At 52.1% G+C, this 15894-nt stretch overlaps 1 protein-coding gene across 2 annotated transcripts in view; it reads right to left on the bottom strand.

Moving 5' to 3' along the window:
- Positions 1 to 14383, bottom strand: part of PKD1 (polycystin 1, transient receptor potential channel interacting) — an 87299-nt gene extending 72916 nt beyond the window's left edge. Inside the window, exon 1 of one of the 2 annotated variants that reach the window (XM_084537355.1) lies at positions 13650 to 14383. In XM_084537355.1, the coding sequence (XP_084393481.1) occupies positions 13650 to 13945 (296 nt within the window). In that variant the 5' untranslated portion in view covers positions 13946 to 14383. The remainder of the gene's footprint in view (positions 1 to 13649) is intronic. The other variant, XM_084537356.1, reaches the window with a different exon arrangement.
- Between the last annotated feature and the right edge of the window lie 1511 nt (positions 14384 to 15894).

The raw sequence follows: 15894 nt of genomic DNA, 5'->3' as shown, positions 1-15894 counted from the left end.
AGATCAGTTTTCCCACTTCTGTTTGAGGTGTTGGTGATGCCATTGACTGCTGCAAGAAAAATGCAGATCTTTGCCTTGGATCTCAGGTAGGTGAAAGGCCAGACGTTTCCTTCTTCAATCCCAATTTCTGGCACGTGCATCCAAAGAGAAAGGTGCAGATATATCAAGTTTCCCAGCACCGCTCAGCTCTATCAGCTCATTCAAGCATCTCCTCCCACAGGACAGCTCCACCCTCAGCAAAAAGCAAGAAACCCTACACACACCAGGGCTACTGTGACTTGTTAAGTATGGTTTTGCTTCGCATACCCCAATTTCCTTTCCAGCAACGCACCAAAAAATTACTGAGGAAAGGGTTTGTAGCTGAGGAATTCAGTGAATGATTAACTCCATCCTGCCGATTAACCATTGCTCTCCATTCCCTCATGCCTTGCAGAAACCCCGCTTCCGGGTAGCGAGGCCATGCCAAAATCTGATATCCCGTTGGTTTTGCCTGTAGAGCGGTCAGGTGATACAGATGGTGCTGGCTTTGAGCTAAAAGACATTAAGGGCAGTAATGATTAATCCAGAGCCCCGGCACAAACTCATGGTGAAATGTTGTTCCTCCCGTCTGTCACTCCAAACTTCTCCGAACGAATCCTGCTTCCTGGAGGGCAGCACAGAGGAGCAGTCCCCACACAGGCCTGGAGAGGCAGGGCCTCCACGCACACCAGGAACAGGGTTTGGAGCAAGGACAGCTCTTTGCAAGGCACCCAAAGAACACGGTAACTAGGTGTTGCCCTCCTCACTCCAAACTGAACCACATCCAAGCCATGCTGTGCTGCATTTGGGGCTAGGACAAGACTGATTACAGCTCTCCCAGTCTGAAGATGCTCCAGAGCAGCGGCACCTAGATATGATCCTGCACTCCCACTGTGACATCTTTGTGTCAGATCGGCCCCATGTGCACTTGCAAGCCCACGTTTATTGCACTCAGCTGCACCTCAGAAGCTCAGGAAGGCTCAGGGCCTGGCTCTGACACACACTGCCAGTAGGACCGCAAGCAAGTCCCTCACTCCCTGTGTGCACAAAGCTTTTACATCCTTAACCAGCTGTAAAACAGGAAGATTTCCTTTTTATTTTGCCTCGTCTATTTCTATCACAAGATCCTGAGGATGAAGTCTGTTATTCTGCATGTCTGTGTATGGTACCCAGTACTATGAGGTCCCAGTCCTGACCAGGGCTCACAGCAGTACACACACAAATAACAATTTCCAGAGCTTTGGGTCTTTTCTGCAAGCCCACACATACCATGCAAGGTACCATGCCACGGAGATACAACTGAGTCTCTGCACTTTAAACTGAGCTTTACATACAAATAGATGCCAGCACTGTTGATATGTCAGGAACTTACTCCACCAGCTTCTTCCTCATCATCCAAAGACTGGCAGTAGGTCAGAGTCCTGAAGGCCCTGTTCTGCTGTCAGGACAGAAAGTCTTTGGGCCCAACACAAAACATCCTGAAGTTCCCACTATAAGACGGGCTGTAAAATTTTACAGGCATCTGCTGAAAGCCACTTACTTCCACAGTCTGTCATCAAAGTCCCTGGCATAAAGTGCGACATGCGAGTAAATGGCTATTGTACACCCATTGCTAGGGCTGGGTTTCATCAATTAGTGGTGCTGAGTCCCTGTGCAGCCTCAGCCCGTGCACCAGAATAGATGTCTGCTGAGGCTGCTCAACACCAGGACCTCCACGGCGCGCTCAGGTCATAGCTAAAGCTGTATATTGAGAGCTGAAATATGTGGACTCCCAGTGTCCCAAGACCCAAAAACCTGTCCTCGCGGTATGAGAGTTGGAATATTTATTTCATGGGCTGCACACACTGGCAGCCAAGCAGGGTTCAAGAGCAGCCCTTGCTCAGCACAGCATGGTGCCCCTGGAAGGATGGGCAGGACTGACACATTGCTCGGCAGAAGCCAGGACCTGATGCTGCCAAGGCCAAGGCTCTCACCCATCTGTGGCCTGTGCAGAAACAGACTCACAAAACACAAGTCACCCACGCTCTTCAGTTCTGTAGATTAATTCAGTGACATCAATCTGACGGGACTGTTCTCACAGCCACACCACACACACGGCTCTGTGCTGATGCTCTGCCACTCACGGCAAGCTCGCGTGCTCCTCAACGGGCTGTCAGCACCGCCTGCGCTGCCGCCAGACTGCCCGTGAGACAGGAAGAATTAGGACCCCGAGAACTTAAAAGAAACAAGTGTAGTAGTTGAGCTGCTGCCAGAAGGAGATCTGGGACCTATCCCTGCCACAGGCCTGTGTCTCATCTGAACAGTAAGCTCAAGGCTCCTGCTGGGGGCTTTTATTCCTCTAGATTCAATGAAAAAAAAAAAATGCTGCTGCTGAAATGTGTTTCACATTGTAAAAGACAACCCCCCTCCCTCTGGACGGCCACACTCCAGGCTGCAGTGGCAGCAGCGCGGCCGAAACACGGCTGTTAGTGCCCTGCAGTCAGTTTGATTAGGCAGAGGATCAAGGCGTCCTCGCACTCCCAGTAGGAATACCGAAGCGCACCCCTAAGGAGGTGGGAAGGGGCAGTCTCCTCTCCCTGTAATCAGCCATCATTAAACAAACAACCAACAGCAGGGATCCCACAGTACGCGCCACAGCCAAGAGCTACTGACTGCCGCATCCCGGACCCGCACGGTGGCGGCAGGCCCAGCTCCGCAGCCCGAGGCTGGCAGCCGACTCGGCCCCGTGAGACGCCCAGCCCCAAACACAGGGCTCACAGCACCCCTACCCTGCAGCCGAGCCTGGCCTCACGGCGAGGTGTGCACAGTCTGGGGTCCTGCGTGCCCAGCAGGTGCCAACTGCTCATGGAACAGAGACCACGGTGGTGCAAGGCAGGAAAGGAGGTGGACACCCCGCAGTGGCTGAGAGAGGCTGCTTGCCCCAGACCTGCTGCATGAAGGCACCCAGGAGGGCTGCTCAGGGCCAAGGAACAGGGCTGGGCCATTAACACCACAGAGACCTTCTTGCCGTGTCCCCTAAGGGGCATGGGGGATAGTACGACAGAGCTGGAGCTGCCTCACGGCTGCGTAAGATGGCTGCTGGCGCGACAAAATGGCGCCCGGCCGAGGTAAATGGTGCCCGGCCGAGGTGGGGTGCTCAGGAGCAGCACCACAGAATGCAGTGAGGATCACAAACGTGGCCAAAAGCCTGACGTGGGCACAGGTTGTCCTGTCCCAGCAGCATGGCTCTGGCCTTGTACAGTCACCTCTGCAACTTCAGCCTGGGGCTGCATGGTTCCTCTCCTCGGGCTGCTCCTGGTGAGGAAATCAGCCCCGTCCCCATGTCCTTCCCACGAGGAGCCCGCAGCCATGATCTTCTCGGGAGCTGGCACCCTAGAGCCAGCACAGACTTCGTATTTGGGGCTGGGATGTCTGTTTGGGAAACCGATGGCACTGCCTTGAAGCTAAAATAAAACTGGACGGCAAACCAGACTCTTCTCTTTGCAGATGTGTTCAAAAGGAAAATGATGGCTACAGCAGCACAGCGAGATCCAGCTGGCTCCAACACCTGCTGCACCGTACGCACCAGCGGAGCGCAAGGCTGTGTGCTTCGTTTGGGAGATGACAACAGGGTGGCACTGAGGCACGAGGGCAGGAGCAAGGTCACAAATAAACCACCAAAATGAGCAAAAGCCTGTGTTTTGCTGTCCTGCCCTGTACCTTGTTCGGATTGCAGAATCAGCATCCCGAGAGTTGGTACAGGACATTGTTTCACTGCCTTCTCACAAGGATGGCAGAGCACCAAGCAGTAGGAATTCGAAATCCAGGGCATCTATCCAGCAGCCACACATTTAAGCCTTCCACAAGCACTTAATTCCCATAAATAACCACTACAATACTCCCATGAGGCAAGGACGCATCAGCCCCATTGCTCAGACAGGGGAGACTGAGTGCAGCCGAGTCAATGACAGCCCAGCCCACGCAAGCAGGGTCAGAACTGAAAACAAAAGCAAGAAGTCCTGCTTTCCCCCGTGTTCCAGCTGTTAGACAACACTGCCCCCAGTAGCTCGGCTCTCTTCCCAAACTAAGGTATGCACTTCGATTCCCTGATTGTGGAGGGAAGAAGGACAGAAGGAGAAACAAAGCCTTAAGCGTGCTGTACACAGCCTCCAGGGCTGCTGCAGAACTTTGCAATTTCAGGAATTGCCTGGCAAGCCAATGCACAAAACACTGACTCCACTTTCATTTCCCCTCTCCTTAGGGGAGGACAGGAGTCGTCAGTGGGCACAGGGACAAAAAGGCCTCCATGTTTTTGATCACACCAACCACCGGCAAGAGGGGAGGATTTGGGGTAGGGCTGCAGGCCCTCAAAAGGTCCAGTGCACTCCAATGACTTGTGAAGTGTCTTTCCTAAATAGCTAGAGAGTTTTGTGTCCTGCGGGGGTGTTGGAGATTATTTTTCAAATGTAGTTTCCTCTCCGATTCTCTCCAAAGTTATGGGATCATGCTACAGACTTGGAGTTGTCAAAGTTAATCCAAAGGAAGCCAGAATGTAGCAGCAGGCCTTGCTGGCTTGTTTTACAGATCTGATGACTAGCTGTAATTAACCTTTTAAATGCTGCAAATTCTAAATCATGCTGGAGGGCAATCCTCCAACCTGGCTGGCTGCATAATATGGGTCACAGCACTCAGCACAAAAAAAAAAAACAATGCAACTTAAATGGTTGGTTGTATCAGATGCAATCTGCGAGTGTGATCAGAAACTAAACTGTCCAAGGACAGTGACATTACCACCCTTACCATTTACCCTCTTGCAAGCACTGGAGAGGCAGAAAGCTTTTCAAGAAATTACTTACTGCTGGATGCAATGACTGAAAGCTGGGGCAGCTGCGAGGGCCAAGGGCCTCAGAGTTCAGGCTCTGACTGTCATGCTACTGGAGTTGTTTTGCCTTGTATGAAGTAAAAAATCAAGAACTAATGATGCTGTTGGCATTCCCTGTAAAAAATGGGGTGTGTCTTCTTTCTAAATTAAAACTTGGGAATTGTATTCTGTCGGTCTAGCAGAGCCTCAAGTACCACCCAAGCTTTGTTTCCATGGTCCTGTCCTAGTATGTTCTGTGCCCTACAACAGCTTTATTGCACAAAGTGGCAGCATTTTTTTTCTCCTTTTTCTTAAGGAAAGCCTTTTCTTACTGCTGGTGTGAACCCAATCCACCACTTATATTAGCTACCACAAGTTTTCTTAATGCAACTGAAAGACTAACAAAGTCTGTCAGCCCCTTCTAGCTTTTGTCTTACTACCTTTGTTTTGTCTTCACTCGCTTTTCTTAAAGACTTCTGATACAAATTTTGTACTGATCTATGCAATCAAGGGTTGCAAATCTAGACAAAGTTCAGGACATGAAGCCAATGACTTCATGTTTTCCCTCTGTTGGAGTAAAATAACGTTCCCACACTCTGATAGAAACCTTTGATCTGCACAGATTTAATTCATTACTTATGAATTTCTGGCCAATGTCACTGCTCATTTCAGTGGCTCTCTACTTGCAGTCACCTCCTGTGTCTAGAAGGACACAGGAACCTCCCCCTACTCCCCCACTTTTTTTTTTTTTTTTTAATACTGTGGTGAAACAGCTGAGACGGGATCCCGACTAATGGATTCACAAACTTGTTGCTTATGTAACAGTTCTCTTCTAGAAAATCACCAAGGTAGCAATAATGAGCTGTCCTCTAAAACTGCTTCGCAGAGGGCTGGTCAGGAGCCAAGATATTTTTCCAGTGGAAGCTCTACTCCCGGGGAATCACCCTGCCTGCACAATCCACAGCCCTTGGTCAAGACCCGTCCCTTCACTCTGTCTGCACAGTGCCTGTCCTATGAGATCCGAGAAGTGGTCCAGCGATACAAATTAATAAAGGTGCCAGTTGATTGCTCTTTCCATATCCCCATCTGAAACTCACTCTTTCCAGAAGACTTTCCAACTCTTTTCATCTGAGGTGAAATACAGCTCTGCCGAGGGCCAGCTCCATGCCGTGGGCTGCACACTACGCTCACTGCGCTGCCGCAGGCAGAGCGAGGAGCCTTTCACGATGCCTTCCCAATGCTCCTGTGCAAGGATCTGCCTGTGGATGTCAAAACATTGTCCCCAAATCCCTGTCCTTCTCTTTCCGATGAAGAAAGCCAGCTTACGCAGAGGTGTCTGAGGGAGCGAAGAGCACAGCTATGCGCAGCGGATGTGGCTGTAACACTTGTCTTGGAGACTCTCTACTCTGCATCTCGTTGCGGTTTCTGACTGTTCCCATAGCTCTAAGCCCTGGGAGAGGAAATGCAGCACATATGCTCTGTGCTGGGAGCACGCATCACAGGATGGGGCCCACAATTATCTTTTTATCACCCCATGAACAACCTGGCACTGGCTAAAGAGCCCGGCTCAGATGGTTCTCCCTGCTCTCAAACAGCTCCACAGCCTCTGCACGTGAAAGCCGTGAAGCAACAGCACAGAAGCCACCCATGAGGCAAAACCCACCAACATTCATTCCCTTTCTGACAGTGCTCCAGTCCCTGCTACCAGCAGGACAGGGGGTGCTGGCACTGGGCCCCATGCACGGCACGGGGTGCTGGGCCCCCACCACACACGGTGCTGGGCCCGTGTGCCAGCACGGGGGTCCTCCCGTCAGAAACGTGGCACATGGGAGCGTCAGCAGCGGAGACGGGAATCGAAACATCTGTTTTATCCAGGCCACGCTTGGAAAGGCTAAACTGTATTCAGCCCTTAAAACATAACCAGCCCAGCTGTGAGGCAAGCCGATGAACACATGTAGAAAAATAGCCACTTCTGGAGTACTCTTTCAAACAACGTGAGTTTGCCCTACGAAAATAAATACATTAAAAAGAACAATGTTTTTTTCGGCTCTTAGAGGGACCCGTGTGCTCACATGGCTGTGGCACGACACCGGGATCCCTCTGGCTTAGCCCTGCATTCCTCGCACGCCCCTGCTGCCTGACAGCTCCCAGCCCCGGACCTGCCCGCGGCGCAGCACGAGCACAAGGTCCTGGTGGGACCAGGCACAGAGGCTCCTACCAACCTGACCTAAACCAAAACCCGCACGCTTTGGGCCGGACTCACTCCACCCCCTTCCCGAGGCGTGGCTTTGAGAGAGAAACTAACAGCTTTGGCCAACGCAACAGCTCGGCCAGGCTCTCGGCTCTGCTTTCCCAGGCTTAGCTGTTCCCCGGGTCCCTCCCTCAGGAGGACTCAACCCACACCCTAGATCCTCTTTTTAGAGAGCCACTCCCACCTCTCCGACATGGAGCATTTGCTGCAGCAGAACCTATTTAACCCGTTCCCAGCACAACCAGTGCCCCTTGACCAGGCAGGGAAAGATGTTTACGGAATCCCATCCAAGTCCCCACACAAGGGAAAGGAAGCAGAGGCTCCACCGCCCGTCTCAAAGCTGCAGAGAAAAAATGCTCTTTTGCTTCTGGGCTCTGCAGAAATCTTTCTCCCTGCTGGAGGAGCCCAGAGCAGCGTGGATGCTGCAGGAGCCAGGGCCGAGGTACTGCCAGCAGATGTTGCAACGAGCAGTGAGGAGGCGACCGCGGGGATCTGCGAGCACCATCAGCGGCTCTGCTTGGGAAGCGGGCACATGTTCCACCCGAGGCTACAAACTCCACCCTGGAAATCAGTTTCAAACCAGCGATTAGATCTCACAACTTCATCACAGGCATGCAAAGTAGTATTACACCGAGGCAAATGTGGTTTTGATACAAGTAGTTGTCTGCATAGGAGGGCAGAATGCAGGTTACCCGGCTAGCTAGAAGAAATAAGGGCATGGGATGCTGCCCAGGCGCACTTCCAAATGAATAGGAAAGGACTGGCTGAATCCTGGCTTGAAGCCACAATTCGTGTCACTACAGATTGCCCCGTAGGCATATCAACAACCAGAGCTGCTGCGGGCCATCTGCTGTCGGTCGGGTCGGCACAACCTCCTGATCGTGCTGCAGCAAAGAGCAGAGCCAGCACCTCCAGCACCACAGCTCCAGGGCTGGAGGCAGAGCAGGACCCAGAGTTAACACTCGTGCACCCCGACTGAAAAATGCCCTGGGTGGGAGATGCCCTGCTACGAACTGAACACTGTTTCTCCTCCATCGAGCACTGCTAGCAAACCAGTCTGTCACACTATCTCACCGCAGGTTTCCAATTAAATTAAAAATGACACTGCATCAAGGACAACAACTTATACCACATCTGAAGCTTCCTCTCTGATCTCAGTTTATTAAAGTTTTTACTAGGCTTGATGCCGGGAAGCCAAAGAGATGTGCTTGTTCCTAACCTGAGCGGAACTATTTTTACTGTCAGACAGGCAGGGAACAGCTGACTCCAGAACACTGTGCTTAGCTTGTTCTGATTATATCTGTTTAAATTCAGTGGTAGCACATCATTAAATTGATGCAATCTTTTGGGAGAAGAGGAGCAGTTGGAAAAGTGAGGACAAAATCTGTTTACTGGTCACAGTTCCTATAATTTACCACAAATGCTATGGATGGTCAACTTGGATGTTGCTGAACCTCTTCCTGACCATAGTTATCCTTTAAGGGGAATGGTGGCAATCATATATTTTTGCTCGCTGTGCTCTTTGCAAAGCAAAAACCCATGTTATGTTTCAATTTGACGTTTTTAGTTTTGGCAAACAGAGACACCAACACAGATTCAACGTCTAAGCAAACAACAGCCCTTTGATGTGTGCGCAATAAGAAAAACAAGCTAATTGTTCAGTGCAAACGTGGGTTAAGGACTAAGGACCGGGGAGGTCTGAGGTCTCCTGTTGGCCAGGCAGCGACACGCGGCAGGGCGTGTAGGTGGCAGAAGCTGCGAGGGGAGCACGGCCGGCAGCTCTGCAGCTCAGATGTCGCTCGCCAGGCCTTCAGCTTGATCTCAGCAAGACCCCTGTGAGAAGGGTGGGCAAAAAAAATTAAAAAAAAACTTTTCTGAACAGCAACAGTGCCTCGGGTGCTGCCCACCAGCAGAGCTGCCAACTTCACACCGTGGAAGGGACAGGAATGTTCTTTTTGAGCCCGGCAGCGACTGCCCAAACCCTGCTGTTGGCTATAGGGGGACTATTTCACAAGTGCCGTGTCCCCCTCATAAGAGTGAGAACCTCCGTACAGCTCCCAGCTGGGAGAAACATCTGGGGACATGTGGGGTGAATACATGCAAGACACGAAATCAAGCTGAACTGCAATGATCAATCAAAAGACAACAAAGCTCGAAGAAATGAGAAAAGGATGACGCAGAGACCTAGCACGGAAACCACAGCGTGGAAACTGCGGCATGACGAGAGAAAACAAGGGATTCCATTAAATGGCAAGCAGGGAGCGAAGCATCAACAAACCAGATGAGTCTGTTCCAGCCCACCTTCCGATCAAAGGATTTTCTGCTTAACCCCCCTGTACAGGACAGTGTAACGAAGCAGCTGGGTGAAACCTGAGAGAGACCTGGAGGGGACTTGCCAGCAGGAGGAGAAAGGCAGGACTGGGCCTGCACTTCCACTCCAATGGGGAAAAAGACACAGATAGATTGAGACACCACCAGTAAACTTTAATATCGCAGGAATTAAGAGGAGAAAAATCAATGTAAAAACAGTATCAGGAAAAAAAATAAAATAAAATAAACCAGATGTCAAAGAAACCGCGAAACACAAGGCGAGCACTGCCATGATCCTTTCTACTAATACCAGAAGTTATCACACCCCTGTAATGCCTCCATGGTGTACAGGGGAAGGAATTACTGCTCCAAAAGCTCCCCTGCATTCTCCAGGGTAGGGCCCTCCAGCTACTGAGATCCCAGGGCAAAGAATTGAGCCACGAGCAGCATTGAGGTGTCTATTTTATTGCATTTGCCAAGGAGCAGGAACACCTGCAACCACCACCCCTCCGGTGGATGCCTTTTCTTCTACTACATTTTTAACCACCAGCAAAAAACGGCCAAGGTTTCCAGGTAAACTTCTCAGTCATGGGATCAGCACTCAAACTTCCCTGAAACTGAAGGAAGCAGCATAATAAATAACCCGAACCTCATGCTCATGCCATTGCTGTGATGGCATCACGGTGACACTTCACTAACACCAGAAACCATTAGGCTCTGATGGAATAATACAGAATTGCCTCCTTGTTTGGTGCTTTAATTGCATTTACAACTTGCTTACGTGATTGGTTCCTTCCACGGGCTGAATGAATCTTGTTTGCAAAATATTTATCTAGCACCTCATTTGGGCCTTTTTCCCCTCCAAAATTCCTTACAGAAGAGAAACACAGCCTTCTTTTCACTAGGGATACGGCTTCTTATGAGAATGACATTCCAAGTTATTTACGTTTTTTCTAGAAACAGAAGTTAATCTATTTTGCCTTTGTAGACTGGACGGCATTGTACAGACACTCTGCAGCTTGTGGTTTTACTTGAACTGGATTTTAGTTTTAATTGGATTTTTTTTTCCAATAGCTTTTGAAGACACCTTGAGCTTTGAAAAAGCTTTTACCGAGTCATATAACAATACCAGAATCTACTGACCATTGCCAACTCTTGCAATTTAAAGACTTATTACAGACTGTAGGTTCTTGAATCACAAAATCTGTTTATTTTTAGAAGGTTTGCTTAGGTGAAGTCACCAGCTGGGCAGCCTAACCCCAGGACTCCTTGCCAAATCTACAAAAATAAATAAACAAACAAAAAACCCCCCACATTGGGTTTTGGATGAAAGTTACAAGCCCCCAGCCTGCAAACCTTATGCAGGCGTGTGGCGATAGCAGAGCTGCTCTGATATTTTCACCTTCTCTTTCTTACCCATCCACAAATAGTGCTCCACAGTAATGAGGGAGGAAAAATAAGGGACTTTCAGTCTTACAAATTGAGATTCGAATCTCCACTTCAAAACTACCGTGATACTAAAGAGATGCCAGAAACAGTCAATATTTGCAGGGGAAAGTCAGAAAATCTTTGTGAGGTTTATTTCCAGCTGAGAAACGAAAGAGGCGACACCGTCTCATGAAACAGCCAGGTCTGAAAGTGAACGTGAGCAAAACCCGGTAGCCCTGAAAGCAACGCATCTGAAAAGAGATCAGAGCAGAACATTTCTCAGATGAGGAATCTCAGAAGTGCAAACGCTGCCACTTGAAGCTCAGTTGAAACTGTGCTCTTGGAGCACAGTTTTTACATTGCACACTGCAGACACTTTGGAAAAAAACAGGCTCAGCTCCTGCCTCCAGCCTGCACTTGGAAAGCCCGGCTGCAGCAGCGGGCTGGGGCCGACATCGCCGCTCGGTCTGCCTGGACACTGCTCCCATTACGGCTGCGAGCAGCAGGGCTTATTTCCCTAGTGATTCCTCCACGGGGCATTTCTTCTGTACTCATAGTAACAGCGCTGCCGAAGTTGGCATTTTGTTTTTCAGAGTTGCTAGGTCCGCGATGCCGGATACAAGAGGAATTCATTTCCTAGGCCTTACTTGCACAGTGTGGCACGCTGTCACGTTTGCTTAGTGCAACCGCTGGCACACGCCTGCCGCAGAATCAGGGAGCTTTGGTGACGGTAATTTTCTGAACTCTGCCTTCTTAAAGGCTCTTTTCATTTCAGGGTAATAAAGCAGCAATATTTTGTTGAGATATAACTTTTCTCCTCTAATGAGAGGACAGGCAGCAAATTATTAAAAGCATTATTTACCTAATTTAATGGTGTTCAATAAAAGAAATATGAAATACGTAGATAGAAGCGGTTGCATAACCTCACTCTGTCATGAGCCAGCGTCCCTCTCACCCCAACCAAAATTCATCTGCAAATCTTTCATGGCTGTAACAGCACCCTAAGCACACCTGCCTTCTTTCTCATTGCCAGGAGATCAACCAGGGAAGTAAACTGCTCCACAGAGGACCCCGGCATGCCATTGCAGACCACTTCAGCACATCTTCACCAGTCACTAGAAGATTAGCAGCACGTTTTTTCAGCTGAGCTGTGACTACACGCACCAGACGATCAGCTGGCTGACAAGGGACTTCACCATCCGTCCACTACAGGCTGATGGCCCTTCCTCAGCGGAGCAAAGCTCTTCCCGTAACCTTAACACACTGTTCTCAACAGCACTGTAAACAGTTATCTCCCCATCAAAAATGGAAGAAAACATCAGTAATGCCACCCTGCAGTTTCAGTCGATTTGCTTTAGCAGCTTCCCGCTTCCCACACTCTGGACACTTTTTGTTGACCTGCCCAAACTTTATGTCTACCTTCAACTTGTCATTGCATGACAGGATCCAATCCTAAATGCTCTGGGAGCTTTTATAACTCAACACCTTTGAACGACAGTAACATAAGCAGTCTCAAACACTTACTACCAAAATTAATAAGCCTAGAAACACACTGTAATAACCCCAAATCCTTAAGCAGCCAAAGGAGCGAGCTATCACAGGCAGTCTTCAGAAGGCTCCTCGTCAAGTGACCAGCAAAGCCCTGGCACGTTCCACCTCTGCTGCGACGGCACGTTCACCCTCTGGAGCAGCAGATCCAGAAGTCTAACTGACAACAGATAACGCAACCTCAGAAAGCCCTAGATAAAAGTCAGCCTCTCCCAGTTAGGGACTTTCTGCACGGAACAATGGTTTTCTTTGGAAAAGTCCAAATACATCACGTAAGTAAACACTTGGAAAACACCTCATCTGCTGGACATGCAGGTTGTGTGTTTTCCTGAAGTTACTCAAGATGCATTTTGCCGATTTAATGTCTTCTGTGGTATTTATGACTTCTGCAACATTTGTCAATCTATATTGACACTACAAAGTGGAAACTTAGAAGAGAAAAGCAGACCTTAAACTTATTGAAATACCAGCAGAAATTAGTTCAAGGGAGATTCTTCTATCATGCCGGACCCTACGTCATCTTTCCTACATGAATCACTCAAAGCTTTTGCGTCCTCAATAAGAGGAAAGTTACTCCATATATAGAGCAAATTTAGATTGAAAAAAAAAAAATACAGAAAAAAAAGAAAAGAAACAAACCCCACAACTTTTACCCTTGCTGTTTTTCACATCACACAGTGACTTGAAGGGACTGCGCATACGGAGTGCTCCAACACCCCTCCAAGACACACACCTTTGGGGTAGATGTTCCCAAAACTACAGTCAGTACCAGGACACAAGCACAGCGGTCACCCCATTCTCGCACTTTTATCACAGGATTTTGATTTGAACTTCTGAACCGAGTCCTTTTAACTTGCTGAGAGCAGAACAGCCTTTAAGCCACATCCAGCTGCTCATTTCATGCCACAGCTCCCCCCTTACCATTCCCTTTCACCTCGCAGCCCCCAGCACCACAAACACCCCCGGCTCCCCTGGATATCCCCACGGACAGTCCAGCTCCCCACCACCCAGGGGGGGTCTCCAGGAGGGTCTCACTCCCCCCAAAAGGCCACCAGCACTCGGGGGGCGGCCACATTAGACGGGACCAGCCCCTGCCCGCACACCCCCAGTGCGTGCGGGGGCTCCCAGCACCCGTCCCCCCCCCGTCCCCCAGCACCGTGCCGGCCACCAAGCTCCGTCTCCCGGAGCCCAGCAGCACCGCAGCCGAGCCCAAGCTCCCCGGGTGTCCCGGTGCCGTCCCCCCGCGGTACTCACAGGGCCGTGGCGGCCGGGGGGGCTCCGGGGGGGCGCTGCAGCCCCCGTGCCGAGCAGTTGGCGATGCAGGCGGCGCCGGGCCGGCCGTCGGTGCAGGTACAGTCGGCGGCGCAGGGCTGGCAGGAGGGGGCCGGGGATGATGGTGGTGGTGGTGGTGGGGGAGTGGGGGGGGTCCTGCCGGCCGCCAGCCCCCCGCACAGCAGGGAGCAGAGCAGGCACCAGCCCGAGAGGGGCAGCAGCGCCGCGGGGACGCCATGTTTGCGCTGTGATCCAGTGTCTCCATTTCCAAAAGGCATCTCTCCCTACGGGCATGGCATGGCCCCGCACCGCCGCTCCCCCGGCCCGGCCCGGCCCGGCCCAGCCCGGGCCCGGCCGAGCTTTTTGCTTTGCTTTGCTTTTTTTGCTCCGCTTCTCTCCTCGCTGTCCCGCTTCGTCCCGGTCCCGGTCCCGCTCCGCCCGGCTCAGCACCCCCCGGGCATAGCGGCCTCCCCTCGGGGCTGCGCTGAGCTCCCACCGCGGTGCCCGGCCCGGCCCGGCCCCGCTGGGTTCCCCTTGCTGCTGACAGCCCCGGCTCGGCTCGGCTCGGCTCGGTTGGGCTCGGCTGTGCCGTGCGCTCCGCCCGGGCCGCGGCCCCGCCGCCTCCCGCTCCGCCTCCCGCCCGGCGGAAACCCGGCGCCGCTCCAGCCCCGGCCGCCCCCGCCCCGCCCGGCCCCGGCGCCGCCGGGAGCTCTGGGGGGGGGGGGAGCTGCGGGGTACGGGGGTGCTGCAGCCGCTGCCCCGGGCACGGAGCCCCCGTTCCCTGCTGGGGCAGCCGGGGGTGTGCTGCTGGAAGGGCCCTCCGGCACCCCTGGGTGCCCCCCCCCGGCAGCTCTGCCTCCCCCCGAGGGCAGCACGGGGGTCGCGTGCCCCCGGCTGTGCGCGGTGCTGAGGGGTCACTGCTTGGTGGGTTTGCATCCTGGCTGGGCTGCAGGGTGCGTGTTACACAGCTAGGGCACGGTGGTAAAATTGGGGGGTGGGGGGGGATTGGGGGCAGGCGCTGCTCGGTGCTGTAACGGGGACATCGGGCTTCCAGTGCTGCTTGTGTGTGTGTGTGTGTGTGTGCAAAGCGTGGCCCCAGCCATCAGCTGAGGAGGACGGACAGATGCTCAGATAACGCGTGGAATGGAAGAAATGATTGCTTTTGAACTGCTCGCCGTCTTCAGTGCTGCATCGCTTTGGAAAGCAGAGCCATCAGCTCCTGCCCAGCAGGGATTGCTCGGAGCGTGGCACCAGGCTGCTGAGAAAGGCAGAGGAGCCTGGGGGGAAGCAGCGGGCAGGGGCTTGCCCCCACAGGCCAAGAGGCTGGGGAAGGGAAATTGGAGGGGCTTGGACCCAAAGGTGGTGCAAAAAGTCCTGCACATCCCCCAGAGCCAGGTGTTACTGAGCTCATGGATGAAGTGCCAGCCAAAGACACTTTCTCCTTGGAAGACTTGCAGATCTGGACAAGGCTTTCAGCAGGGGTTTTGCTAAATAAGAACAAGAGCATTTTGCCTATAAACTTTTTTTATTTTTATTTTTTTTTAATGCAACTACATTACTTCTTGCAGCCCTTTGTACCTTTTAAAATATTTACATGTAACATTTAAGTTCAGCACAGGAAATCACAGCTCAGCCCTGCTGTCAAGCATGCGAGTGTGCCCACAGGAGCCCCTGGGACCGCCCGCGTGCACAGCTGAAGCCGCAGCTGAAGCCAAGTCTGTGCAATCACAGCTGCGGCAGCAATTGCCATCTAAGAAATCCTGCTCTCAGGGAGAGGGGCTGGCTGGATGACAGGCAGTCACTCACCTGGAGAGGTGTCGCACCCCTTCACCAGCCAGCTGCCCAGGCAAAAGGCCCTTTGTTCTTGTCCATAAGCTGCCTGCAAAGCACAGCGAGGCTGGCCTCCTGCCCTGTGGGGGCTGCCCGCTTGCTGGGGGGCTCTGTCACCACCCTGTGCTCTCCAGCAGCCGGGCAGCGAGCGTGCTGGGGGGCTGCCATCCTGACACTACAGCAGGCGTTGTGTTGGTGGGGCTCTGAGGCTCAGGAAATTTGCCTGGCAGCTTTCCGGGGAGCAACCACAACAGAAGGGGTGGGATAGAGAGGTGCTGGCTGTCCGAGCATCTGAACGGTTTGAGCAACAGGGAGCCAGAACAATTGTTTGGGGTGGTACCAGGCAGATGATGTGAGCCTGAGCCTGCTACCACTGCTGTCCTTCTTCTCTAGGGAC

This window comes from Aythya ferina (assembly GCF_964211825.1).
Source record: "Aythya ferina genome assembly, chromosome: 15".
Lineage (NCBI taxonomy): Eukaryota > Metazoa > Chordata > Aves > Anseriformes > Anatidae > Aythya > Aythya ferina.
Note: the sequence above shows the minus strand (reverse complement) of the source record. Positions and strands in the feature narration are given on the sequence as shown.